This window comes from Ictalurus punctatus, chromosome 18 (assembly GCF_001660625.3).
Source record: "Ictalurus punctatus breed USDA103 chromosome 18, Coco_2.0, whole genome shotgun sequence".
Taxonomy (NCBI): Eukaryota; Metazoa; Chordata; class Actinopteri; order Siluriformes; family Ictaluridae; genus Ictalurus; species Ictalurus punctatus.
The window spans coordinates 18,191,916-18,218,532 of record NC_030433.2 but is presented as its reverse complement, the minus strand read 5'-3'; the positions used below and the strand labels follow the sequence as shown (position 1 = coordinate 18,218,532).

Here is a 26,617-nt window from a genome sequence, read left to right as displayed (position 1 = left end):
TATATTAATAAACTCATCCCTTATAGGGATGTGTATGGCAGTTACTCCACATAAACAGATTTAAAAATGTGTTGTTGTTGTTGTTTTTTTAAAAAGAACAATGTCCATTTGGTGAACGTTTCTGTAAGAAGATTTAACATTTACGGAATGAGTCTCCAGTGTTAGTGCTTTGTAACAGTCAGTAAGATTTACAACACAAGAAAAACAGTGTTTTGTGTTTTTTTAAATCCTATTAACTTCAAGAGAGAGAAAAATAGAGAGGCTGGTGAGGGACCACCTGTTAATAGCTGCCATAAAGTAAGTGGTAACAGGAGCTAACTTGTTTCATGGACATACTACAACATTAAATGTAACTATAAGTGGATAAAACACATGATGTGTTGTTCTTTAATTAAAATTGCTGTGGGGTAAGAAGAATAAAACACAAGCAGACATGCTGTTATTGGAAAATAATCAACTTCAGGGTGTAAACAGTAGGTGTGCTTTGCAGAGTTACTCTGGGCCGCATCCAACCATCCCATCCTTGATTATTTTCTTATAACAAAACACCCCCAGGGTGTTTTAATCTTTACTCAACCACTGAAAAATTTATAGGAGGATCTGCGAGGGACATGCCAGAGAATAGCAACAGCAGTCCTGGGACATAATGATGACTGGCAGATAGGAAAAACAAAGATCTTTCTCAAGGTTTGATTGAACTGTCAAACTATTTTATAGTTGTTCTTTAGCATCAGTAAAAAATAAAAGCAATAACATTAGAAGTCAAGATACATCCTGAATCAACAAAGCTGATTATAAATGCATAAATGCATTGACAGATTGTTTGTATTATTTATGCTGTAGGATCACCATGACATGCAGTTGGAGATTGAGCGGGACAAAGCAATCACAAACAAGGTCATTTTTATTCAGAAATCAGTGCGTGGAAAGAAACAGAGGTAATGAAGCCTGAGACTGGGGATGATTAATGTAGGAAACATGGGAATATATATACATATGTGATTTTCTTTACCTTTTTTTTTCTTTTTCTTTTTTTCACCTCCAGGGCCAATTTCCTGAAGGTTAGGAGATCAGTGATATTGATTCAGAAGATGTGGAGAGGCTACATCTGTAGGAAGAAGTATAGAGTGGTATGGATTTTTCTTCATTGCGTACGAAGTACTTTTGCTTTATGACAGTCCTGGAGAGCCGGAGTCCAGCATATTGTGGTGACCGGGTGTACTAAACCTGTAGCCAGTTTTTACCACTTAAATTTAATTTAATTAAATCATAAACAAAAAGAAGTGCCAGTTTGTTCATAGCAAATCTGTGGGCCCTGCAACAAGGCAAAGGAATAAAACCTCTTGCACAAATATGAATGTCATGCCAAAACTCTAAAGATGGGACAGGGTATGAGACATCTCCATTCAGAATTCAGATGTAGGAACAAAATCCAAACTGATTGCCCAACTTTGTTAAAATTCAGACAAATATACAGTTTTAAGCCCTTAAAAACAAAGGGGTAAAAAAAAAAAAAAAGAAAAAAGAATTTAACAGACATTTCAAAAGTTAAATAATATGCTCATTCAAAACAAATACATCCTACAGATTTTAAAGAAACACTGACAAGGTAATTACCCATCTTGTTAGCTCTTATTGGGCAAAAAAAGTAATCTAAAAACAAAACAAATAATAAGATGCACTTATGCCAGCCTTAACCCTTTAAAGTTCTGACTTTTTAGTTAGTTATTCCTGGTACAGCATGCCAATCACTAACAGTGAAACTGATAGAAAATATTAATCCATCCATCCATTTTCCATACCGCTTATCCTGCACAGGGTCACAGGAGAGCCTGGAGCCTATCCCAGGGAACTTGGGGCACAAGGTGGGGGACACCCTTGACAGGGTGCCAACCCATCGCAGGGCACAATCGCACCCACATACACACACTATGAATAATTTAGAGATGCCAGTCAGCCTACAATACATGTCTTTGGACCAGAGGAGGAAAGACCCCCGAAGCACAGGGAGAATATGTGAACTCATACAGGGTGCATACAGGGCGAGGGCAGGATTTGAAACCCCAACCTCGGATGTACAAAGCAAATGTTCTAACCACTAAGCCACCGTGCCCCCTTGTTAGGAAATATACTGTATGTAAATATGAGACAACACCCCCCCATCAACCTCCACCCCACAATATAGGCTAATTATCACAAGGCACAGTGTAAATGGGCTATAACTCTGTACATCGATAGATAACAAATAACACTCACACTGCTCCGAAAACGCTGAAAAACATCACTACAACTTTGGTGCTCATGTTCAAGTAGTTACCTACAGATGCTGTACAATTATTTATTTATTTATTTATTTTGGGTGGTGTCCTGCACACCAGTGTAGTTTCAGTGTAACATGAGGATGGAACTTAATTACTAGGTGTTGCTGCCATCATATATAATTTGACATGGTTGCCTGATTTTTATAAATCAGTTTAGATTTGTTTTTGTGCTTTTGGTTTACACACTTTTGGCTAAGATACAAGTTAAATGTCTTTGGTGCACCTAAAACTCTCAACATATAGTTTAGGAGTGATGCTACACCCTGATTTAATGAATACAACTGGCTACTGCTAAGCTCAATCATGTGCCTTTGAGCAGAGAAATCACCAAACTATGCTGGCTTCCAGCCAGTGGAATTTCTACCCATTTATCTTCTATAAACATATTACCTAACAGTAATAAACACAATTTCTCGTTATCTATCAGATGTGTGCAGGTTTCTTGCGGCTGCAGGCCCTCTGGAGGGCCCGGAAACATTACTTGCTGTACCGAGAGGTCAGGAAACGAATCATTCTGCTCCAGGGTCAATGTCGAGGCTTCCTGGTGAGGCAAACATTCTGGAGACGCTTAAATGCCATCCGCATTATCCAGGCCTACGTACGCGGCATGATCGCACGCAGACTGTGCAGGAGACTCAGAGTAGAGGTACAGTATCACTGCTGCTCTTTACAAGTAGACTGGAGCAGGACAATAATGATAACCTATAACAAAAATGATTAAGTAAACTGAAAAGGGTCAGTTATAGCTAATAGGGTCAGTTATAGCTCCCCTCTGAAACTATTGGAACGGCAAGGCCAATTCATTTGTTTGTGCTGTACACCAAAGACCTTTGGGTTTGAGATCAAAAGATGGATATGAGAAGAGAGTTTAGGATTTCAGTTTTTATTTCCTGGTATTTACATCTAGATGTGTTAAACAACATAAAACATAGAACCTTTTGTATCAGACCACTCAATTTTTAAGTGAGCAAAAGTATAGGAACAGATTAAGTCTTAAAGTAAATTAAAGTAAATAACACTTAATATTTGGTTGCATATCCCTTGCTTGAAATAATTGCATCAAGCCTGCGACTCATTGACTATATTTCTTTGCAAATTTCAATCTGGCTTTCTGATTCTTACTGTTGACATCTTGTGGTATGGCCGCTATATTTCTGCTCTTGAAGTCTTCTTCGTATGGTAGATTGTGATACCTTCACCACTTCCCTGTGGAGGTTGTTGGTGATGTCACTGTCTGTTGTTTTTGGGTTTTTCTTCACAGTTCTCACAATGTTTCTGTCATCAGCTGCTGTTGTTTTCACTGGCCGAACCATTCGGTGTCTGTTGCTCAGTATACCACTGGCTTCTTTCTTTTTCAGGACATTCCAAGTTGTTGTATTGACTATGCTTGTGAAATGCCTCTGTGAGTATGACAGTATGGCATATGACAGCGTGTATGAGAAAGAACACATTACCTTTCGAAGATGTGTGGCCTCATTCTGGGCCATCACAGCCTCTGATTGATTTTCCCTCTTGACTCAGCTTCAAAATGGCTTGCTTTTCTCCTAAAGACAGCTCTCTGATATTCACATTGGCTTATCCTTTTTAACAAAATACAAACTGTGCTATGTTTTATGTCATTTAGCAAATCTACATGTAAAAATCAGGAAATAAAAGCTGAAATTCTGAATTCTCTTCTCATATTCATCTTTGGATCTCAAACCCAACTGTCTTTGGTATATAGCACAAAAAAAATTAATTGGCCTTGCCATTCCAATAGTCTTTTTTTTTTGGGGGGGGGGGGGGGGGGGGGGGCAGTATCCTTGAGAATTAACTTGTTGTAACTTGTTGATGTAACTACAGTATTAACAGATATAGAATATATCATGTTGTTCTTTAATAAATAAAATAGATATGATTGTTTCCAAATTGCTGTGACATAAGTGTAATGAGATACTTCAGGATGTGTTGTCAGAAGAAAATAATCCTCTTCAGGGTGGTAACAGTAACTCCAATTTGGGTCCAGCTGCATCCCACCACACTTTCATTGATTATTTTCCTATAATGCCATGTCCTCCCATGTTTACATACAGAACTACTTAATCATAGAACACAATATCATTCTTACTTAGGGTTTTAAGAACACTTTTGAGCACTTATCCATCTTGCCCTTGCTTTGTTTTGTCTCTCTCTCTGCATTTTTGTACATTTGCCTCTGTTTACTTATGTGTGTGCAGAGGGAGCACAGGCTGGAAGCTGAGAGGCAACGTCTGGTTGAAGAGGAGCAGCTGAGGAAGCAGATGACGGCACGCAGGGCTCGAGCCGAGGCTGACAGGAAGCACCAGGAGCGTCTGGCTGAGCTGCACCGCAAGCAGGAGGAGAGGAGGCAGGCTGAGCGTGAGGAGGCTCGTCGTAAGAAAGAGCTGCTCGAGCAGATGGAGAGAGAAAGGCAGGAACCAGTCAGCGATTCTGACATGGTGGATAAAATGTTCGGCTTTTTGAACAGCTCCAACTCGCTCCTGAACATGGAGGCTGAAGCACCTGCAGGATTCGAGGTAGAGCACTGAGGATCATTTATTGACACACTTGTTCTGTTCACTACTGACCAATGTTCATCTCTTGACATTTTACATCAATGTACAACATTTTTATAAAGCAAAAAAAGCCTCACTGGTGAAGTTTGTGATGTTTCAAAGTGTTTTAGACTTACATAATCATGTGATTTTTATTTAAATAAAAACTTTTGATTTTTTTTTTGGCAAACAATGGATCTGGCTATTATCTTTCTTTCAGGCTTGGGCTTCAGTCCTTACTCAACAAAATAGACAAAATTAATAAAGTTAATCAATCAATGTGGATTTCTAGGTTGTCTGCTTGGAAACATTTTAACAACATAAAATGTTTAAAATCAGATAAACTGTGATAAATATAAATGAATGGTTTGTGTGCTCATTTGATGCCAGAGACTACTTCTAGCTTCAGTGAAATGTATTCCAAGAAAATATATTACAAAAAAAGAATCCCAAAATTATGGGAACAATGTAGTATTATAAAATATTTCCAATTATAGCTGCACGTAAGTTTATGTGTAACTATACAGGTAATACAGTCTCAGTTACAGTGAGCGGAGCACAAAGCAATTCATGATGGAAACGTCTTTTTTTTTAGTATTATTCAGATTTAATAACATTTCTAAAAGGATCACCTTGACCTGAATAGAATAATATAAGGGTTGAATACTTTTAATATGATGCTGTAGGTATTGTTGACTTAACACCATAGCAAGGAATTCAACAAATCCATTTGTATTGCCTTTCATATAAGATACTCTACTGTATGTACTGCACATATTTGGAAGCTAAAATTGTACATGCCTTATTTGTAGTTAATCCAAGTGGGAAGAGTTATCAATGTTATATTTGTTTGTATGTGATAGGATCTGGAGAATATCATCAAAGAGTCTGAAGAGGACAGCATTGAGACTCTTCCTTGTCCTGATGAGGAACAAGAGGACCTGTCAGAGTACAAGTTTGCAAAGTTTGCTGCTACATACTTCCAGGGAAACACGACCCACACGTATGTGCGCCGGCCCCTGAAACAACCTCTCCTGTACCACGAGGACGAAGGAGACCAGCTGGTGAGAAAGTCTCGTTTTATTTTACTCGTAGGTTACCAAACTTGTATAAAACATTTGATACTTACACTCTAAAAAAAAAATGCTGGATTAAATGTAACCCAATTTGGGTCATTTTCATAAGTCAGTGCTTGGTCAGTGTATAACAGAACACATTTTATTTGGGTTCATTTGACCACACACTGCTGGGTTATGTGCAGAGCCCAACATGCTGGGTTGCTTGAAGAACACCCAGGTTAATTATTACCCTCATTTCAACCCTTATTTATGGATTGTTTAGCTTATTCATAATTATTTATGGCCCAGATAGGGAATCTGAATACATTATGTATCTATATAGTTGTTATTAATTGTTTGAATTTAAAATTCACAAATTTACTAACTTTACTACATAAACTTTTGTTAGAGTTACTTTGCTGCATGTTAAATAATCCAGTTAAGTTTAAACAGCAAAACAATTTCAAAATTTCCATAAAATGTATTTAATTAGTACAATTTAATTGGCATTACATTTTGCAGGCTACATCAGTCAGGCTCTCCAGAATTTTGCGATCACGTAAATTAACACAAACTTGGAGCTTGCAATTTTTCAAAACTACTGCAGATTTTCCACAGATTTGGGCCAAGTGGCATCATCACAATGCACATTCAGCCAAAGCCCTCTTCGATTTATGTGCCCCGAACACGAATACAGCTAAAACGTCTCATTTACCAACAAACATCACTGCAAAAAACGTACAAAACAATTTCATGAAAGTGCAATTTCGTGCAATTTCAAAACTTGTTTTTTTTTAAAGCCACAGCAAAATCATGCATTTTGAAATCCTGCACTGAACAACCAAAAGTTCTATACTATACTGTACTATACTGTGCATGTTTTTCTTTTTCTTTTTTTGGAAACCAAATTAAATAATTAAATACTTAAACACACACACATTATTATCACCTAAACACATAATAATAATAGTAATCTAATTAGCTAATCAATCCTATTAGACAAAAACAAAGTTTGCTAAGTCTAACTAGTCTTATTTTCTTTTCACATAATCTTAGCTGTCCATATGTATTTATATTGGGACTGTTTGATACACATTAAAACCAATAACGCAAGGATAAAGTGAGAAATAGGGTACTTTTCTCTCAGCCGTTCCCTTTGCCTTTCGCATGTCAATTAAGACTTCGAAACCGCTTTTTGTTCAATCAAGCGACTTGCTGCAGCAAAACACAAATGTTGCGCTGTTATCATGTTCCAGTGAAAGGATTAAGCAAAGAACTGGGCCTTAATGACCAAGCATTGTGTTACCTTAAAGACCAATCATTGTGTTACCTGAAAGGTGGGTTAACATCAAACCTCGCGAAACCAGCGATTGGGTAACATAAATAAAGCAGTGTTTTTTTTAGAGTAGTTACCTAATTGTAAGCTTTGACACAACATGCTGCTTGGCTAATCATGGTGTGATGTTTCTGCCTGTGCAGGCCGCTCTGGCTGTGTGGGTCACTGTGCTGAGGTTTATGGGAGACATGCCCGAGCCCAAATATCAAATCAGCCTCAGTGATGGCACTGAGAAGATCCCAGTTATGACCAAGATCTACGAGACTCTGGGCAAGAGGACCTACAAGAGGGAACAGCAGGCTCTGCAGAGAGCTGAAGAGGTGATCACATGGGCAGGGAAACTGAAGCAGCAGTCAGACCTGTTTTCATAGTTCTGATTTTTTTTTAAACAAGTTTGATTTGTATTATTATTCGATGTATTTATTATTTGAGAAGTCTTTCGATTTTAGTTTATTTTGTTTGGGAAGCTTGTGGATACCTTTGAGTTGGTTCACATTGAAGCCGTTGGGGTTTTTCTAGCCCTCATTTTCCACACAAACCCTGAACATCCCATTCCAAAATTGGCCACCCTTTGTTGTTATCAGAATAAGAATGAGAAACACTTTGTTGCATATGAGTAGTGCTCACAGGAATTGTTTCTTTTTTTTGGTGCCAGTGTGCAACATTAAACAGTACATCAAAACATACAGTGCAGCAACACCAACAGATAGTGCCACAAACAAACCGTGCAGCAGGATCAGACAGTTCAATAGACCCACATTTTTCATTTGAAAGATGATAGACATTGCAACATCATTTATGATTGCACACAGACAGGACATGAGACAAGAAACATAAGTCAAATGTGTCAGTGTGTGCAAAGTGCAATGCAAAAAAAAACGAGGTTGTTCAGCAAGTGCTTTGAGGAGGTTCAGTAAGAGCCTACAGATTTCTGGGATGGCTTTCCACTAGATTTTGGAGCATGGCTGTGGGGATGTGCCCGTTTACCCACATTAGCATTAGTGAGGTTGGGCACTGGTGTTTGGAGAGAAGGCTTGGTGCAGAGTCGGCATTCTAATTCATCCCAAAGGTGTTCAGTGGGCTTGAAATCAGGGCTTTGTGCAGGTCACTCAAATCCTTACACACTGACCTTGCTGAACCACGTCTTCACAGACAGTTTGTGCACATGCACAAGGCCATTGTCATGCTGGAACTCGTTTGAGTCCTTATTTCCAGTGAAGGGAAATTGTAATCCTACAGCATACAAAGACATTCTAGACAACTGTGTGCTTTCAGTTTTGGAGAAGGCCCACATATGGGTGTGATGGTCAGGTGTTGAAATAATTTTGGCTATATAGTGCACAGTATATGTTTAGGTTACGTAAGAATAACTAGACACATTGTCTTGAATGTTTATGCTGTGCACTAATTACACACTATGTACTGTTGTTTCTCTTTCAGACTTCTATTACTGACAGTCAGAAGAAGAACAGCATCAGACATAAACTAGTGTCTCTCACACTGAGGAGGAAATCAAAAATCACAGGGGAGGTGAGAGCACTGTCCCATTTATAATCGCAGCATCAGAGAGCTGTTTCAGGTTGACATTTTAATGAGAAGAATAGATTCAGCCAGTGGTTCATCCAAAAATGAACTGTACACAATGTTCCTTCATACCCTGAATGAAGTCATTCAGCTAAGACAGGTTAGGGGTTTGAAGTCCTCATCACTTTTGCACTGGAGCAACAAGGCAGCTAAAAATAAGAGAAGCATATAGCCACAGATTTAGCATTGTGTCTCAAAAAAAAGTAGCATTTGGTGGTTAAAAAATAAGAAAGAAAAAACTAATACACATAAAATTGGACCTACTATATCATCCAAATTACCAAACAATTTGTGTGTGTAAACATGCAAAGGGAAAATGTGAAAACACATTGCTAGGCGATTAATGAATACAGACTGAGGCTAATGATTTTGCTAGCTAATATACTTTCATTATGTCTTTCATAATGACGGTAATGTAAAGGTGAAGTGACAATGGAAATGAGACAAATTTGTCAGGAATATCAACATTTACCACAAATGTGTTGGTGAACTTTAAAAAAAGCACAGTACATCTCAAATGACATTGCAATTACACTTAGCATTAACTGCTAACCAAACCACCATGGCTTCTGCCATATTTACATACACCAACACCGCAGCACATCTTGAGAACTCAGCTTCAAAGCTATAAAATATGGAGAGTTAAGAATGATAATCTTCTTGTGAACAATGACCACACAACTCTGCTTAAATGTAGTGTAGGTGTTGAGAAAGAATAATAATAAGTACAGTGTAAAACCGGATAAGTTCCTTTAATTCAAAAAATTTGAGGAAACTAATTATCTCAAAATTTTTAAGTTCATTAATCAATTTCTTTAAGACAAATACACTTAAATATAACAAGTTGTAGTTACACTTTTGTTATATTTAAGTGTATTTGGCTTAAAGAAATTGATTTATGAACTTAAAAATTTTGAGGTAATTAGTTTCCTCAAATTTCTTGAGTTAAATGAACATATCCAGTTTTACAGTGTATACATCTGATTGCTTGGATATTCAGTATAACCACAATGCTCATTCCATGTTGTTTAACTATAATCTTCTGTGACCTGTTAGCGACACTATTCTTTTAACTCCAGTATAATCCTGAAGAAACTTCACATACCAGACAGGTCTTGGCTGATAAAACTAGTTTTGGTCTAATGGGGGAAATGGTTAGCTGTACTGTTCCTGTAATATTTTCTAGAGAGATAACTAGCTAAAAAGATAAGATTACAATCGTACAGTGTTTATGATTTGGTTAGGTGACCAAACACCTGACTGACAGTGATTGCAGTCTACAGTGGATGCTGGATGATCGTCCCACTTCCAACCTGGAGAAACTTCACTTCATCATCGGGAATGGGATTTTACGCCCTGCCCTGAGGTTAGTGATGGCATGTTAATCTTCCTGCCAGACTTTCACATGTTATACTCACTAAGGATATGCATTTCGCAAAACCTTATGCTCTATATGGATATAGGGATCTTACATGGATACTGTAGACTTACACTTCTTTATGAACTGCTGCTTCTGTTACTCGTCCTAGGATATTCATATTATCATCACACTGAACATCCTTTAAACACAATTTGTACAGTTTGTCTTTACTCATCTTCACCTGTCACCCAGAAGAGGATGGGTTCCCTTTAAAATCTGGTTTCTCTGATAGCTGCTTCCTCAAGTCATCTCAGGGAGTTTTCCCTGGTTACTGCCCTTCTGGTTTGCTGAATAGGGATCTAAATCTATATCTGAATTTCTGTAAAGTTGCTTTGTGGCAATTGTTAAACATGCCTTACAAATACACTAAAATCAATCAGCTTTAATGAATCCGTTGCCATTAGCGACACGTTACATTATTCCATTGTATGTCTTTAACAGAGATGAGATCTACTGTCAAATCTGTAAGCAGCTGACCCAGAACCCATCCAAAAACAGCCATGCTCGTGGCTGGATCCTGCTCTCTCTCTCTGTGGGATGCTTCGCACCATCTGAGAAATTTGTCAAAGTAAAAAATGATGCCTTCATTTTTAGCTCAATTTATCTGAAAGAGAGAAATGAAAATTCTTTTCTGAGTCACAAATTTAATAGTGTTCTTCTCTCGCATTCGTTTTCACAGTATTTGAGGACATTCATTATCTCTGGACCACCTGGCTATGCCCCGTACTGTGAGGAAAGACTGAAGCGCACTTCTGTGAACAAGACACGGACCCAGCCTCCCTCATGGCTCGAGCTGCAGGTACTGTAACTGTTTTCCCCTGCAACCATTATTCTCACTCATTCTTCTTCATTTGACAGACACTGACAAAGCAGAATTCAATCCAAGCATCTAGCTGAGCAGTTGAAGGTTAAGAGTCTTGCTCAAAGGTGTACTGGTGGCTCTCTAGTGGTCATCAGATTTGAACATTGTCCAGAATTATAACAATTGTGCTAACACTGCTATTACCTAAGAAGAAGTCATTGGAATTAGGATTTAATTGGATCTTTGTGTCCTCCTTCAGGCCACCAAATCGAAGAAGCCCATCATGCTGCCAGTGACCTTCATGGATGGCACCACTAAGACCCTGCTAACAGACTCAGCCACTACTGCTGCAGAGCTCTGTAATGCCCTGGCAGACAAGATCGGCCTGAAGGACCGTTTCGGCTTCTCTCTGTACATCGCTCTATTCGATAAGGCATGTTCATCACAGTTTCTAGTTGTCATTTAGTAATAACAATGCTAATACATTTACATATTGTTAGTGTCTCTGTACAACATGATGCACTTCCTACTGTATATTACTAGAGCAAATTTAAATGGAATAGCTCATAACATGGACATCATATACTATAGAGATAAAAAAAAAAAAATGCTCAAGAGACTTAATGTATTACAAGGTCTTAAAGTAGTACAGAGGTTTAACATACTGCGGAGACTAAAATACTAAAGAGACTTAAAGTATTTAAGGGACTTAATGAATAGTCTTGAATAAACTTAAAAGTAATATAGTAATACGTAAAATACTCCGGAGGCTTAAATTACTACAGAGATTTAAAATATTACAGACACATTCAGAGTCTCTTAATACCTAAGTCTTAAACTTAATATATTTCATAGACTTAACATACTACAGACTTAAAGTAATAAAGACTTATTAGTATATATAGTATAGTATATATACTATAGTAGTATATATACTATACTACTGAGATTCGAAGTACTAGGGAGACATGAGTTACTACAGATCCTTAAAATCCTTAAATACTGTACTTCAGAGACTTAAAGTCTCTTTTAGAGACTCCAATTCCCTGGCATCTCCGCAGTTGGGGGTTCGAATCCCACCTCTGTCGCATGTGCTTGGAGTTTGCATGTTCTCCCCATACTTTCCTATGGTTTCCTATGGGTACTCCAGTTTCCTCCCCCAGTCCAAAGAAATGCGTTGTAGGCTGATTGGCATTTCATAATGTCCGTCGTGTGTGTGATTGTGCCCTGCGATGGGTTGCCACCCCATCCAAGGTGTCCTCTGCCTTGTGCCAAAGAGATCTCTGGGATAGGCTTCAGGCTCAGCAATGTGGAAAATGGATGGATGGATAGAATTTCAAACAGTTACAAATAATCTATGTAGATTAATAGCTGGTGTGTGTTTAATTCCTAAGAAAGTATTAACATTGCATGCAACACCTCTGCACCTTTTCATCTTTGTACAAAAATGTCAGGATCTATGAGTATACATTAATATACAAAAGGTTTGCTTTTTGCCATAACTACCATTATCTTGTACAAAATCTATTAGTTACTGCATACATACACTGCATACATAGTTTCTCATTGTTTCTCATACAGTTTGTGTGCTATTTTCTCAGGTGTCTTCTCTTGGCAGCGGGAAGGACCATGTGATGGATGCAGTGTCGCAGTGTGAACAGTATGCTAAAGAGCAAGGGGCTCAGGAGCGCAATGCACCCTGGAGGCTGTTCTTCAGGAAAGAGATCTTCACACCATGGCACAACCCTGCTGAGGACAGCGTGGCCACTCACCTTATCTACCAGCAGATCATCCGTGGAATCAAGTTCGGGGAGTACCGCTGTGATCGGGTATATGCTGTAGTTGGAGTATATTACAGCAAATAAAACATTGTGACTTTATATATATATATATATATATATATATATATATATATATATATATATATATATATATATATATATATACATATGTGTGACTTTTTTTTTGTGACGATCGTAGGAGGAGGACTTAGCTGAGCTGGCATCTCAGCAGTACTATATAGACTATGGGCCGGAGATTCTACAGGAACGATTGCTGAGCCTCATCACCTCGTACATCCCAGACCGAGAAATCAATGCATCCAGAACTGTGGAAAAGTGGGCCCAGGTCATAATATCAGTTCACAAAAAGGTAAGCACTTATCAGCTTAAAACTTATCACTGAGGTAAAGAAATGAAAGTATCATTTAAATTGCAACTACCATTAATTAAGGCTGTACAAAATGGTATATTTGATGATACAAAATGGTAAATTGTGCCAAAATGCTGAAGGTGAAAGATGCGAATAGAACAATGTATAATACGGATTAACTACAAATTAACTACTAATTAACTACTGCTATATACTGCTAGATTTTGGCCAGAATTTAAACAATTAAAGCAAAGTAACTTTAGCACTATGTTCAACTACAGGTTGCTGCAGCACCCTCACAACCCCAATGTTCATATACATGCATCACAGATGGCAAACAGACATTGGCCCAACAACATATCTGACTTTGGTTCAATGTCGGGACACAAACCATTCAGCCATCTTTAAATCTACCTTGCAAAAATATAATTTTGTCAGTTTGGCCAAAATTGAGCCAGATTTTTTTTCTTCAACTTCTTTTTTGTAGATATAGGCAGTATAGTTACTATGGAAATTGAATATATTGAAAATGATCCCAAGGAAACCACTTTTTCTTATTTCTGAGCTATTCATCGTCTTGGACAGAATTGCAGTGAGGTTTGATTTCTTTAATTAAATCAAATAAAACTTGACATTCACTCTTTGGCCATGTTTAGATATAGTGCTGAAACATGTGACTTGCATTCTCTGTTCCTCTGTATATTCGATAAACCCGATGCATTGGTCACAATATTGCAGTTTAGAACAAAATGAAAAAGAGCCGTTTGGGAGATGAAAGAGTTGGCTCTGAGCCAAATGTCATTTTGTTGTTTTGTAAAATCACCATAGGCAGAAGGACATGAAGCTGTTTTCATTTGGCGTATTCATGAGTGTAGACTAAAAAAACTAAAGAATTACTTTAAGTAATTCAGATATGTTATTCAGATGCAACATACTAACTCATATTTAGGCTTCTTAAGAGGCAGTAGATATGTAATATTCCTGGAAAACTCTTTTCCTACCCTAATATGCAGTGGAGTGAAATAGTGTCTGCCATTTAAATGTATCACTGTGTTCTCTGGGACATCGGTGCCATTATGTTTGTACCTGTACTGCTGCCCACATTAACAGTTAGCCAAGACTTATTCTCTAATCTACATGTGTGCCAGAGGGTTGTATTCTCATTATTATCTGCTCCTTCTCTCAGTACATGGTGTAATAGGCTGTAATCAGAATTTAGACTGAATAAAATTAAGTCATATTGTGGCCCCAGGCACACAAGGTAGAACAAAGTCCTCTTTTTGAAGTCGGAGGGTTACAGGGAATCAGCAAATCACTTTTAATAGACATCTAGATGTAAAGTACCTACTTCTAAAATGACTAAACATTTGTTTTATGTCCAGATTTGTCTCACAAGTCATTTTTCCAACAGACAGGAGTATATTATGGAAATATGGAAATATATCAGTCCTACCAATCCACATTATTAGATACTGTATTACCTTCAGTGGCCTATATGTGCAAAAACACAGTAAAAAAACAACAACAACACAAAAACAACAAAAAAGAGCAAATCAGAAAACACAACAGCAACTTACAAAAAATACAACAGCAAATTTGGAAACACATCAACATCAACCTTTCCATTACATTAAAATGGAAAGGGAAGGTCCTTTTTGAACACCACATGCTGGTGCTGATTGGACACAGCATATCACATGACCATCACAAGTAAAAAGAACTGGACATTTTGGGGCTATTCTACAGATAAGACAACGTATTCTAATTTTACATCTGTATCAAAACACACACACACACACACACACACACACACACACACACACACACACACACACAATGTTATTTCTCTTGAGCTTTAAGGAGCTGGTTGAGGATTGACCGATGATGACTGAGGGAACATTAATTGCATTTTCTCTCTTTCAAGGGTGGTCAGTTTAATTAGCCTTCTGCTTCTCATTGGCCAAAGTGATGGACGTGAATCTTTAACAATGTAGGAAATCTATATTATGGATCGTCTGAGCAGCTTATTATTGTATATGCTCATTAGATATGATGCACATTAAAAGGTCCTGTGAGGACTGATAGTGACAGCAGAGAAAGAGGTCGGTGCTATTAACGTTTAATGCCCACAGGGAATCTACACACAGAAGAGATTTGACCCGCAGAGAGTGAAGGAGGACGTGGTGGATTTTGCTCGGTTCAAGTGGCCTTTGCTATTCTCACGCTTCTACGAGGCCTTCAAGTTCTCAGGTATTGTCATTGTTGTTGAGCCCAGGCACATCATGGTTTTACCCAGTGACATACATCAACAAGGGCAGAGCTTACTTTAAATTTGATCATCCACAATAGTTTAATGTTAACTAGCTTGCTAAAATGCTTGGTGCCTTTTCTGAATTATACAATATAAATAATAGTTATCCTAAATTTTGCTAGATTGATAATGAAGGTTGGCCACTGTTTTTTAAATACACAACAACATATCTAACACTAGTGACCTTACTAGTCAATATGTCTGCTACTTAAAATAAGATGGCTACTTCTACAGAAATAACGTTATCTAAGCTAGCTAGCTAACATTAGCTGCCATGGAACTAACCCCAGCATCAGGCTGAAGAAAGGGTAGTGATGATATGACATGATCAAGCTTAACTTAAGCCCTGCCCAATGCCTGAAACTATCACCAGTGGTACTTGACTCTGCTCTTCATAAATTAAGACTATTTTTTAAGATCATATGTTCAATGTTGTAAATCTCTAGGACCCAGCCTGCCAAAGAACGATGTGATAGTGGCAGTGAATTGGACTGGAGTTTACTTTGTGGATGAACTAGAGCAGGTCCTCCTGGAACTTTCTTTCCCAGAGATCTCTGGAGTATCCAGCAGCAGGTCCAGTAATGTTTTAATTCTGTTTTTCTCAGAACCACTGGACAAATTATTAGCGGTGAAATACCTGGAGTACTGTTTAATGACAAAATGCTTCATAAAATGCCATTATTTCCATTGATTAAACCCTCTATAATTATACTGTACATCCATCACACTTGAAATTTCATTCTGCCATGAAAGCTTTAGCTTGAGTCAGGCTTGCATTACATTTCCCCAGTAACTATTTCTTCCTTTTTAGACTATAAATGCAAACCTATTGAGGTTTAGGAACTTTTTGAGGAACTAAGAGATTAGGAACTCTCCAACATGAGACTACGTACAGCAAATACAGTGTTGTTCTTTATAGATTTCCTTTGTTGTGTGAATATGATGTTAACATGTAAAGTTTTTCAGCTTTCTTTATATATTTGAATCATTAATTTTCTTAATTTCTATTCATTTATGTACATGCATGATATGGAGTCCCAATTTCAGCAATAATCAGCTATTTGACGAATCGATAGTGTGACATTGTGACAGTGCAACAAGTGTCATTTGAATTGAAATTTCCTAAATTCTATACAAATTATATACGACGTGGTAAAATGACTGTGAAAGGTAAATGATTCCTTGCACCAATCCTATGGCACATGTGCTTGGATGTTTCCTGAGTTCCCCACTCACAACTTTAGTTCCAACTCATAATTAGTTCGCATTTACTGTTTGACACACAAAAATGGAGACATTAAGAAGAAAAAATAAGGCTTGGAAAGAAGCAGTAGACATCATTGGTCCATGTGGTGACTGTACATAGGTAGTATAGTTAGCTTGGTTTGCTAATCTGTTAATCCTTAGGACAACAGTAGCATTCGCACACCCACAAGAGACACACTACAAGTGACTTGTCGATTGCCAGAGTTCCTGAAAAAGGTCCAGGGTGGTATAAGCCCTGAAACATACCCATGTATTCTTTGTGTTGATTACTTCTCTGGTCTTCATACAGAGGAGGAAAGCTCCAGGGCCAGAGTTTCACCCTGGCAACCATTAAAGGAGATGAGTACACCTTCACCTCCAACAATGCTGAGGACATTTGCGACCTGGTTGACACCTTTTTAGATGGTCTGCGCAAGAGATCAAAGTTTGTGGTGGCTCTTGCAGATAACCATGGTAATCCATATGGACCACATCATAGAGGTAATTTAGAGAAGAACAGTATACATTTCCTTAATCCATGACTCTTGGTGTATGTTGCTTTCTGTAGATGGGCATGACTCCTCGTTCTTGACATTCTCAAAGGGAGATCTTATCCTGCTGGATGAACACACGGGAGAGCAAGTATTGACCTGGGGCTGGGCGCATGGAGTCAACGACAGGACCAAGAAGAGAGGAGACTTCCATGCGGACAGCATCTATGTGCTTCCCACTGTTACCAGACCACAATATGATATTGTGGTAAGTCAGCTTTTCTTTCAACTAATAATTATATTACATGATACATGACTGTCTCAGCACATATAAATTTTGTGCATGTGGTAGTAATTTGATTTGTAAATAAGGTGCTGCTCCATGGTTGCTTCATTCCATGTGGTTGAAGCATATTTATTAATTTAGCCCAAATCTCCACTTATTGTAATGTTATCCAGTTTCTAGCCTTGTTTCTAACAAACATTGGGGTAAGGACCAATTCCTACATTTCAAGCTCCAAAGTCCCCGATCCTGAGCTCAGATTACTGTCTGCGTGGAGTTTCACATGTTCTCGCTTGTATCCATGTGGGTTTTCTCTGGGTTCTCCGGTTTCCTCCCACCTATGAGAAACATACTGATAGGTGAATTGGCTACACTAAATTGCCCCTACTTATGAATGAGTGTGTGAATGTACTGTATGTTTGCATGGTGCCCTGCAAGCACTTGTGTCATGTCCAGTGCTCTGGATTCCCCCTATACAGAATAAAGCACTTACTGAAAAGGAATGAATGAATGAATGAATGAATTATGATATTTGTTCTTTTCACTTTACATTTCAGACATTGGTAAGCATGTCTCCAGAGCAGTGTAAGGAATCGATAAGTCTGTTACAGCTGAATCTTATGGACAGCGAGGAGAAAGTGAAACCCTACACTTTAGAGGAGTTTTCCTATGATCATTTCAGGTACATTAATACTCCCTTCTTTTTAACTCCTTTAATCCCCTTTTTCTATCTATAATCACTTTCCTATTGATATTGCTTACTCATACTCTCTAAGATTGTGCCATCTCATTTCTCCATACTCCTTCACACATTATAAGGTCATAATATCATCTTTTTATTTACGTTTTGTTGTATGGTCTTCTCTGGTACCCGGCAGACCTCCTCCTAAGAGCACTCTAAGCCGTGTGATAACAAAAGGCAGGGGGAAGGATAAGCTGTGGTGCTGCACCCGGGAACCTCTCAAACAACCTCTGCTGAAGAAGGTCCTTAACCATGAGGAGCTCTCGCAGGATGCCTGCCTGGCCTTCACCGATATCCTTCACACACCCATCTCTATGCCATTTGTTTTTTACATTACTCTTTTTCTGGCTGCACCATGGTGTGGTGGGTAGTTTTGCCACCTCAGTGTCTCCAGCATCCCACCAGATATAATTACTGTTCATCTGTTATTGATCCTTGACTCCTTTTCTCTACCTATTATGAAGTACATGGGTGACTACCCAGCTAAAAGAGCACGCTCGGTTAATGAACTTACCGATCAGATCTTTGAAGGATCTATGAAGGCTGAGCCACTGAAGGATGAGATCTTCTGCCAGATTATGAAACAGCTCACAGAGAACAATGTAATGTACGTCACTTGCTCAGTTTGATTAGCTATATCCGATTTTGTGCCTGGATTTTGCTTCTGTAGTTTTGCCCAGAAGCTGCGAAGTTAATGTATCTAAAAAGACTTGCAGCTTCAGTCTGTATATAGTTTATTAGCTGAACACTGTTGTGGTGGCAGCCATCTTGGAATCATATTAGTGCTGTAGGCCCTAAAGATTTGGGCATACATTTACAGGAAATTTACATTAGCCTTAAGAAAACAAAAGAAGCAAATGGCAGACACCACACATGCCTTGGTTGATTGACAAGTTTAGCGGTATATTAAAATATATACATGTTTGAATTTTTGTCGAACCATTCCTTTAAGAACTCTGTAACAACACATATTGCTCCTTAGCCCTCGTTCATAGCTCTGGCTTTGGATTTGAGAATAAGACAAGACTGACCCCATGTGTTTTATATATGCAGGTACAGTGAGGATAAAGGCTGGGAACTACTGTGGCTTTGCACTGGCCTTTTCCCTCCCAGCAACATCCTCCTGCCTCACGTGCAGAAGTTTCTCCAGTCCAGAAAGCATCATCCCCTGGCACCGGACTGCATGCAGAGATTGCAGAAAGCCTTGCGGTAAGCCCCGCTCAAACAAATTACTGTACATACGTAAAACAATGTAACAAACACATAGCGTGCCATTTGCCAATAAACATGTTCTCATATATAATGACAGGAATGGCCCCAGGAAGTACCCTCCTCACCTGGTGGAAGTGGAAGCCATTCAGCACAAAACCACACAGATCTTTCACAAGGTGTACTTCCCTGATGACACAGATGAGGTCCGTCTTGTTGTAGAGTTCTTTAGCAACCGGTACATTGTACTGTCATTTTAATAAACTAATTATAACATGACAAAAAAAAAAATTGATCTGTTGTTTAACTATTCTTCTAGTGTAATGTGCCCACTCGTTTTTATACCTGACTGTAGTTGGCCCCTTGTGTTGTTATTTAGATTACTCATATAAATATTAATATAGCCTGTAGTGGCTGTAGAATATAAGTAATGCAGAATATAAACCAATATGTAAACCACAGACACAAAAAACCCAAGCTGACAGCACAAATCACTGAAAAGAAAAAGTTTCAAAAATGAGCTTGACCTTCCCAAGCATTTTTTTTTGACAGTTGCCTAAATTACATCTTAATTGCAGGTTTTTGAAGTGGAATCAAGCACAAAGGCCAAGGAGTTCTGTTTGAACATTTCCAGCAGGATGCAGCTCAAGTCATCTGAGGGCTTCAGCCTGTTTGTTAAGATTTCTGACAAGGTAAAACCAACCTGTCATGAAACAGCATTCTTAGTTCAGAAATGGAGACATGAAGGAGATTTATGCATAGGTTTAACATCCCTGATACATATTATATACGGAACATTGTAAGACCATGTAGTAGCTATCCATATTAGAGAGCGAATTACTGTAGCTGATGTAGTCATTCTGTATTCATCGTGAATGCAGTGAAGTCACCCGGCCACCAAACTGGTGCTCCAGTTTTGTGCTGTAAAATGATTAAATGTCTGTAGAAATTATTTCCGCACATATTCAAAATATGACTCTTGTAATGCAGATGATGTGTTTTCCTGCAACTAAAGGAAATTTCATGTGTATATATTATGCATAAAACTTTTACTGATAAACTGGTCATTCCCTTGTTGGTTCATGGCTCTGGTTATAGTATACACAATTTATTGGTGTCAATTACTTAAAGGACAATATTTTTTATCTGTAGTTTAATAATAATAATAATAATAATAATAATAATAATAATAATAATAATAATAATAATCCCACAATCCAAGCTATCAAAAAAACTTAAACCCATTTTACTAAAAGTAGCTAAAGAAGACACATCTTTAATGATTTCCATTTCATACTTTTTTTTTTTTTTTTTTAAATAACTTGTACTCATGCGTTACTCAAAGAATCATTAACTACCTAAGTGAGCAGTGTTTTTTAAAGCCAGACTGAATTTAGGAATAACTACAGGTCTAGCAGTTTAAAAATTACTAGGACAAATCAGATACTGTTCCTTGCAGAATAAAGTAAATATCAGACATTCTATGACGTATCTCAAAGTAAAAGATCATTATTGTCTGAATTCAATGAAATGGGAGATAATCACTTCAAGCGATTATGTGGCACCTGAGAAGAAGCTTCACTCTTAATGCATACTCTGTCACCTATTTAAAGTTCCAAGATGCAAATCGATAAATAATGCTGTTTCATCTGTCGTACCGTGTCTATTTTTAATAACTGATCTCCATCACTTGGGTTCCCTCAGGTCATCAGTGTGCCAGATGGAGATTTCTTTTTTGACTTTGTTAGACACCTCACTGACTGGATCAAAAAAGCCAGACCTGTTAAAGATGGTAATTGTAGTTCATATTAATTGATCATATAATATTGAACCGATTGTTGCTTGTGTGTGATATGCTGTTTGTGTTTAAGGTATAGTGCCTTCCCTGACATATCAGGTCTATTTTATGAAGAAACTGTGGACTAACACTGTGCCAGGCAAAGACTCAATGGCTGACTCCATCTTCCACTACTGCCAGGTAAAAAATATATATTACATAATTTAATACATCACTGTTGAATTCTCAAATCTGATTGTTCTTAAGGTGTTGGCTAATTTTCTATAACAGCAGCTTAGACAGTAGTGCAGCTGCAAAATTTTTAAAAAAGTTTACATTAATGTGCAAATTCTAATATGTTATCTTCTCAATTGTAGCAGTTCATACACAGAGACTTGTAAATTGAAAGCTCTACATAATTTAAGCCTAATAATAAATGGATTACAAATATATTATTTAACAAAGAAATATATACAGAATAATCTTTGATATGGTGATGTTTTCTATGACGGGGTGTTTATTTAACATTCAAATGAATGGGAGGAAGTTTCTGAGTAAAAAGCTGTGTTTTTCTGACTTAGTAATTTCAAGAGAAAGTGAGAGAATGAGTGTTTATAGCAACTACAATGTAAGTGATAACAGTATGACATGTTGTTCTTTAAATAATTTTTTAAAAAACTGTAATCATCTTCAATTTACTATAGGTTTGGTAACACTTCATGATGCTCTGTTATAGTAAAATAACAGTAATTCCATGGGGCTACATTAAACCACCCCATCATGGATAGCCAATGAGTGATGGCTTACTGCTACCACCTGATGCACTCATCTGAATTTGGTTGCCAGAAATTTGGTTGCATGATGTGCAGTTAGACTTAGGCTGGGTCACTTTTCCAAAATTGAAAGGGGGCCAAGCCTTTAGATCTTTGGGCCAAATTTTTTTTGGCTCCCAGAAGACACAAAACATAATTCTATAATATTATAGGTGCATCCCAAATCGCATACTTATGCACTATTCTATGCCATTTTGTAGTATAAATAGTGTGAGTAGTGTGTTCACACTGAATTCCAACAAGTGAACTTCACATACCCAGATGATGCACTTATTCAACCGAAAAAATGAATTGTTGAACGTTGGACACTTCATGCACTCAACGGTCTCAGCTTTGCTTACGTAGCGGAAGAGGGGAGGGGCTTCCAGGCGCTGACACTGGCTCAAATTTGCTCAGAATATAAAAACAGTAAAATGAATGTCTTTGTAATTACTGTTTGTTACCTTGATATGGTGAAAGTAATTTTCGATGACTCTGGGTATTCTGATAAAGCTAGCAACATCATATTACATGCATTTGATGTCAATTACCATTGACTGGGAAATGGCTTATATTTCCAGTTAGTAAAAAAATATATTAGGGTTCCATTTGGGACGATACTAAACTTCTAAAATGCATACATTAGACGGTAGAGTACATAATGCATAGTCTATAGTACATCACTTGGGACACAGTTTAGGCTTCCACAATATTAGCAATTAGACCACAGAAAAAAGCACAGAAACATCTCCAATTTTTTCTTCATTAAGAAATTAAATTAGAAATGCACCCAACTGTACAAGTCCCACTCCTGCCCCCTGCTAACCTGGTGTTGCATGAGGTGCATATTGAACCCGATTGGCTATTATATATTATGATGCTGGCTTTTAATAGTAATCTTGATGTTTCCATTGAGAGTTTAAGCTCATTGTTTTCTAAAAGTGTTTAAAATGTGACTGCTTACAGTTGGGCTTCTTTTGCCCCTAATAAATTTTCCTCTTATTTGCCTAAAAATGCTTGTTCTTGTACTTGTATATTTTTATGCCTGGTGTAGGAGCTGCCTAAATACCTGCGTGGATACCACAAGTGTTCTCATGAAGAGGCCTTCCAGCTCGCAGCTCTTATTTACCGGGTAGTATTTGACGAGGACAAATCACAGTTTATCCACTTCCCCAAGTTGCTGAAGGAGCTCGTCCCCCATGATCTGATCAAACAGCTGTCACCTGATGACTGGAAACGGGTGTGTGAAAAAAAGACATGCCACACACTGTCCACTCTGTTTATATGATTTTATGATTATGGTTATACAATAAAAAAAAACATACTGCATACTGTATACGTTCATTTCTTTGCAATACACCCATTATAGTATGCCCATTTATTAGCATTTCTATGGTAGGTTTGCTACTCCAGTAGTTATGGTAAAGGTAATTTGAAGGTTACTAGTTAATTTGTAGCTTGGTGCTACTGCAACATTGAAAGTCTTGTTGCTGCAGTTACTGGACAAACAAAAGCTTCTTATAAAGTAATGTACTAGGTTTCATCAGGTGTAAAATGCTTACATCATTGTACTTAGTTGCTAAGTTATCTATTTGTACATGTCTAATACTTAAGAGCAACTTATTTTCCTGAAAATACATGACTAATTACTTTACCAAACTCATTTTCTCTACAGTCCATTCTGACATGCTTCAACCAACATGCTGGGAAAAGTCAGGAAGAAGCCAAGTTCATGTTCCTGAGAATCATCTTCAAGTGGCCCACTTTTGGATCAGCGTTTTTCGAAGTCAAAGTATTTTTTTTTTATATATATATCTATAACACTGTAATACTCAATAGATATTTAATAGTTATTAACCTGCTGGTGATATTTTTACTTATTTTATTCTTGTTTCATAGCAAACCACAGACCCAAATCTACCCGAGTTCCTGCTGATAGCGATCAACAAACATGGCGTTAGTCTGATTGACCCAACAACGAAGGTAAAGCAAAGAGAATGCGCTTGATGATTGCTACTGTAATATAGCTTACAAGTAATGGAAGTCTATCTAACCCACAATCTTAATATGCTTTATACAGCATCATTAAACTCCCTAATGTTCTTTTATATATTTTGTAATCGGTACTTTGACAAATGTATTTGTTGAATAGCAGTTGTATTCTGTATTTACAATTTCAAGTTTACAAACCGATGCTGTATTATCAATTGTATACCTTCATTTTGTATACCTGCTTTTTAGTAGGAAGCCACTCTTAAACTATACCCAGGATGTGTAATAATACCAAACTGAAATAAGTGATACTGGTTGTACTTGGTTGTAATTGGCTGCCACTACTACTTCAAATTTTGATCACATGAACACATTTTGTTCTTATTTATAGATAACATTAAGTCACATCATGTCCTAAATCACACCAGCAAATCTGTGACATCATTAAATACATATATACATCTACATTTTTGGTAGACACCCATTACTTGTTAGCTTCATTAAACTCGTAGCTCCCATTCACTCTCTACTCTTCGCAGGATATCTTAATTACGCACCCCTTCACCAAAATCTCTAACTGGAGCAGCGGGAACACCTACTTTCATATCACTATCGGCAACCTGATGAGAGGCAGTAAACTGCTCTGTGAGACGGCACTAGTGAGTCAGAAAGACATAGATAATGCTGTCATCCTCAGCACTGTATGTGAGGCACTCTTTAATCAAATCTCACTCCACTATATTACACAATATTCAGCCGTGTGTTCCTTTTTCTGATCACAGGGCTACAAAATGGATGACCTGCTGACATCTTACATCAGTCAGATGATGAGCACCATGACCAAACAGCGCAGTTCCCATGGGAACAGCAACTAGCCAGCATCATGAACAAAGAACCACAATAAAATTGCCTTTTGCGTTCAATCTGTTCAACTGAAAATATATATTTTTATCCCTCATCTTTTGTTGTGATTTAATTTTTTTCTGACTTGTTTGGGGTCCCAGAGACCCCACTGCATTATGTAAAATAATCAATAAAGTGTTATAATCAATAAGGTAAATATTAATTTGAATATTTATTAATTAATGTAACTATCATTTATAAATAAAATTATGTATAACATATATACAATTAATAAATTGTGTTATCAATTATTGGCTGTTTCTTAAATATGCATTTACATATTATTAATAAGATTGAATTAGTAAGTTAAATCAATAAAGTAAATATTTACATAATAATTTTATTCATTTTGTTCATTTCAATAGTTAGATTATTAACGATTAATAAGTTCATTCATTTTCTTTTTCTTTTGAACTCAAGTCTAGTGACTTGAAAGCCTTAAGCCTCCATTGTGTCACAAAATTAGTGCACTTTTCAGAATGATGAGAAAAAACACCAATTACCATAAAACATATGAAGGATCATCATTATCCATCCATCCATCCATCTTTTATACTGCTTATCCTTCCTTCAGGGTCACAGGGAAACCTAGAGCCTATACCAGGGAGCATCGGGCACAAGGCGGGGTACACCCTGGACAGGGTGCCAATCCATGACAGGGCACATTCACATACACACTCACACACCCATACACTACAGACACTTTGGACATCCCAATCAACCTACCATGCATGTCTGTGGACTGGGGAGGAAACCGGAGTACCCAGAGGAAACCCCCGTAGCACGGGGGAGAACATGCAAACTCCGCACACACAGAGTCATGGTGGGAATCGAACCCCTCACCCTGGAGGTGCACCCCGGACCATCATTATGTAGTCAAAAAAATAGTAATTAAATCTTAAACATACTCTACAAATATGAACAATATGGTTTGTACAAGCCAGAAGTTATATACACTACAAAAATGTAATTTTATCCAGGGTATTGGTTTAGATATGTGTTTTTAACAGTGACAGCTATAGGTGTTTCACAGCACCTCCATCAACACAGAGACCTTAAGCTCCATCCCCTTTCTGTTGCTTCTATACAATTCACCTGATATTATATTTGTGCAATGGACCATTCGGAGCACAGCAACAACACTGACAAAAGGCCCGGTGCCACACAAGGGGGCTTTTAATCTGATAGGCAACAATTATTATTGTATGTGTAAAAAGTGCAATAATTTGGCCATTGTGTGTACATACAACACAGGTGTACTTAATAAGGTTACAACCTAGTGTAATGTTCTAAAGGGGTTTAAATTGTTTCTGTATCCTTATTTCTATACTCATGAACTGAGCCGGGCTCTAGCGAGTAGTAAGGTTTTTACATTTTATTCATGGCATTATTCAGGGTTATTTATAGTGGTTACCTCACTGCTGACTTCAAAGTGCTGATTAAAATGCATCTATTACCATCTACAAGTTCTTATTCCTCTTTTTTTTTTTTTTTTTTACTTAATCATTTCCCAACTCTGTTGTGTCAACCTGATTTTTGATCTTTTTGTTTCTTTCCTTGTTGGGGAGTCTCCCCGTGCTTCGGGGGATTCCTCCTTGTACTCCGATTACCTCCCCTAGTTCAAAGAC

At 37.6% G+C, this 26,617-nt stretch overlaps 1 protein-coding gene across 1 annotated transcript in view; it reads left to right on the top strand.

Moving 5' to 3' along the window:
- Positions 1–25,225, top strand: part of myo7ab (myosin VIIAb) — a 58,420-nt gene extending 33,195 nt beyond the window's left edge. Inside the window, exons 19-49 of the mRNA XM_017493562.3 lie at positions 595–687; positions 844–938; positions 1,046–1,130; positions 2,749–2,967; positions 4,538–4,855; positions 5,737–5,937; positions 7,411–7,587; positions 8,708–8,797; positions 10,096–10,217; positions 10,713–10,839; positions 10,951–11,070; positions 11,333–11,506; positions 12,675–12,902; positions 13,054–13,224; positions 15,357–15,474; positions 15,982–16,108; positions 17,091–17,254; positions 17,349–17,539; positions 18,112–18,236; positions 18,433–18,587; positions 18,750–18,903; positions 19,350–19,505; positions 19,606–19,711; positions 20,084–20,197; positions 21,210–21,297; positions 21,377–21,483; positions 23,149–23,334; positions 23,770–23,886; positions 23,994–24,077; positions 24,626–24,745; positions 24,869–25,225. Coding sequence (XP_017349051.1) covers positions 595–687; positions 844–938; positions 1,046–1,130; positions 2,749–2,967; positions 4,538–4,855; positions 5,737–5,937; positions 7,411–7,587; positions 8,708–8,797; positions 10,096–10,217; positions 10,713–10,839; positions 10,951–11,070; positions 11,333–11,506; positions 12,675–12,902; positions 13,054–13,224; positions 15,357–15,474; positions 15,982–16,108; positions 17,091–17,254; positions 17,349–17,539; positions 18,112–18,236; positions 18,433–18,587; positions 18,750–18,903; positions 19,350–19,505; positions 19,606–19,711; positions 20,084–20,197; positions 21,210–21,297; positions 21,377–21,483; positions 23,149–23,334; positions 23,770–23,886; positions 23,994–24,077; positions 24,626–24,745; positions 24,869–24,961 — 4,425 coding nt within the window. The 3' untranslated portion in view covers positions 24,962–25,225. The remainder of the gene's footprint in view (positions 1–594; positions 688–843; positions 939–1,045; positions 1,131–2,748; positions 2,968–4,537; positions 4,856–5,736; positions 5,938–7,410; positions 7,588–8,707; positions 8,798–10,095; positions 10,218–10,712; positions 10,840–10,950; positions 11,071–11,332; positions 11,507–12,674; positions 12,903–13,053; positions 13,225–15,356; positions 15,475–15,981; positions 16,109–17,090; positions 17,255–17,348; positions 17,540–18,111; positions 18,237–18,432; positions 18,588–18,749; positions 18,904–19,349; positions 19,506–19,605; positions 19,712–20,083; positions 20,198–21,209; positions 21,298–21,376; positions 21,484–23,148; positions 23,335–23,769; positions 23,887–23,993; positions 24,078–24,625; positions 24,746–24,868) is intronic.
- Positions 25,226–26,617: the final 1,392 nt, after the last annotated feature.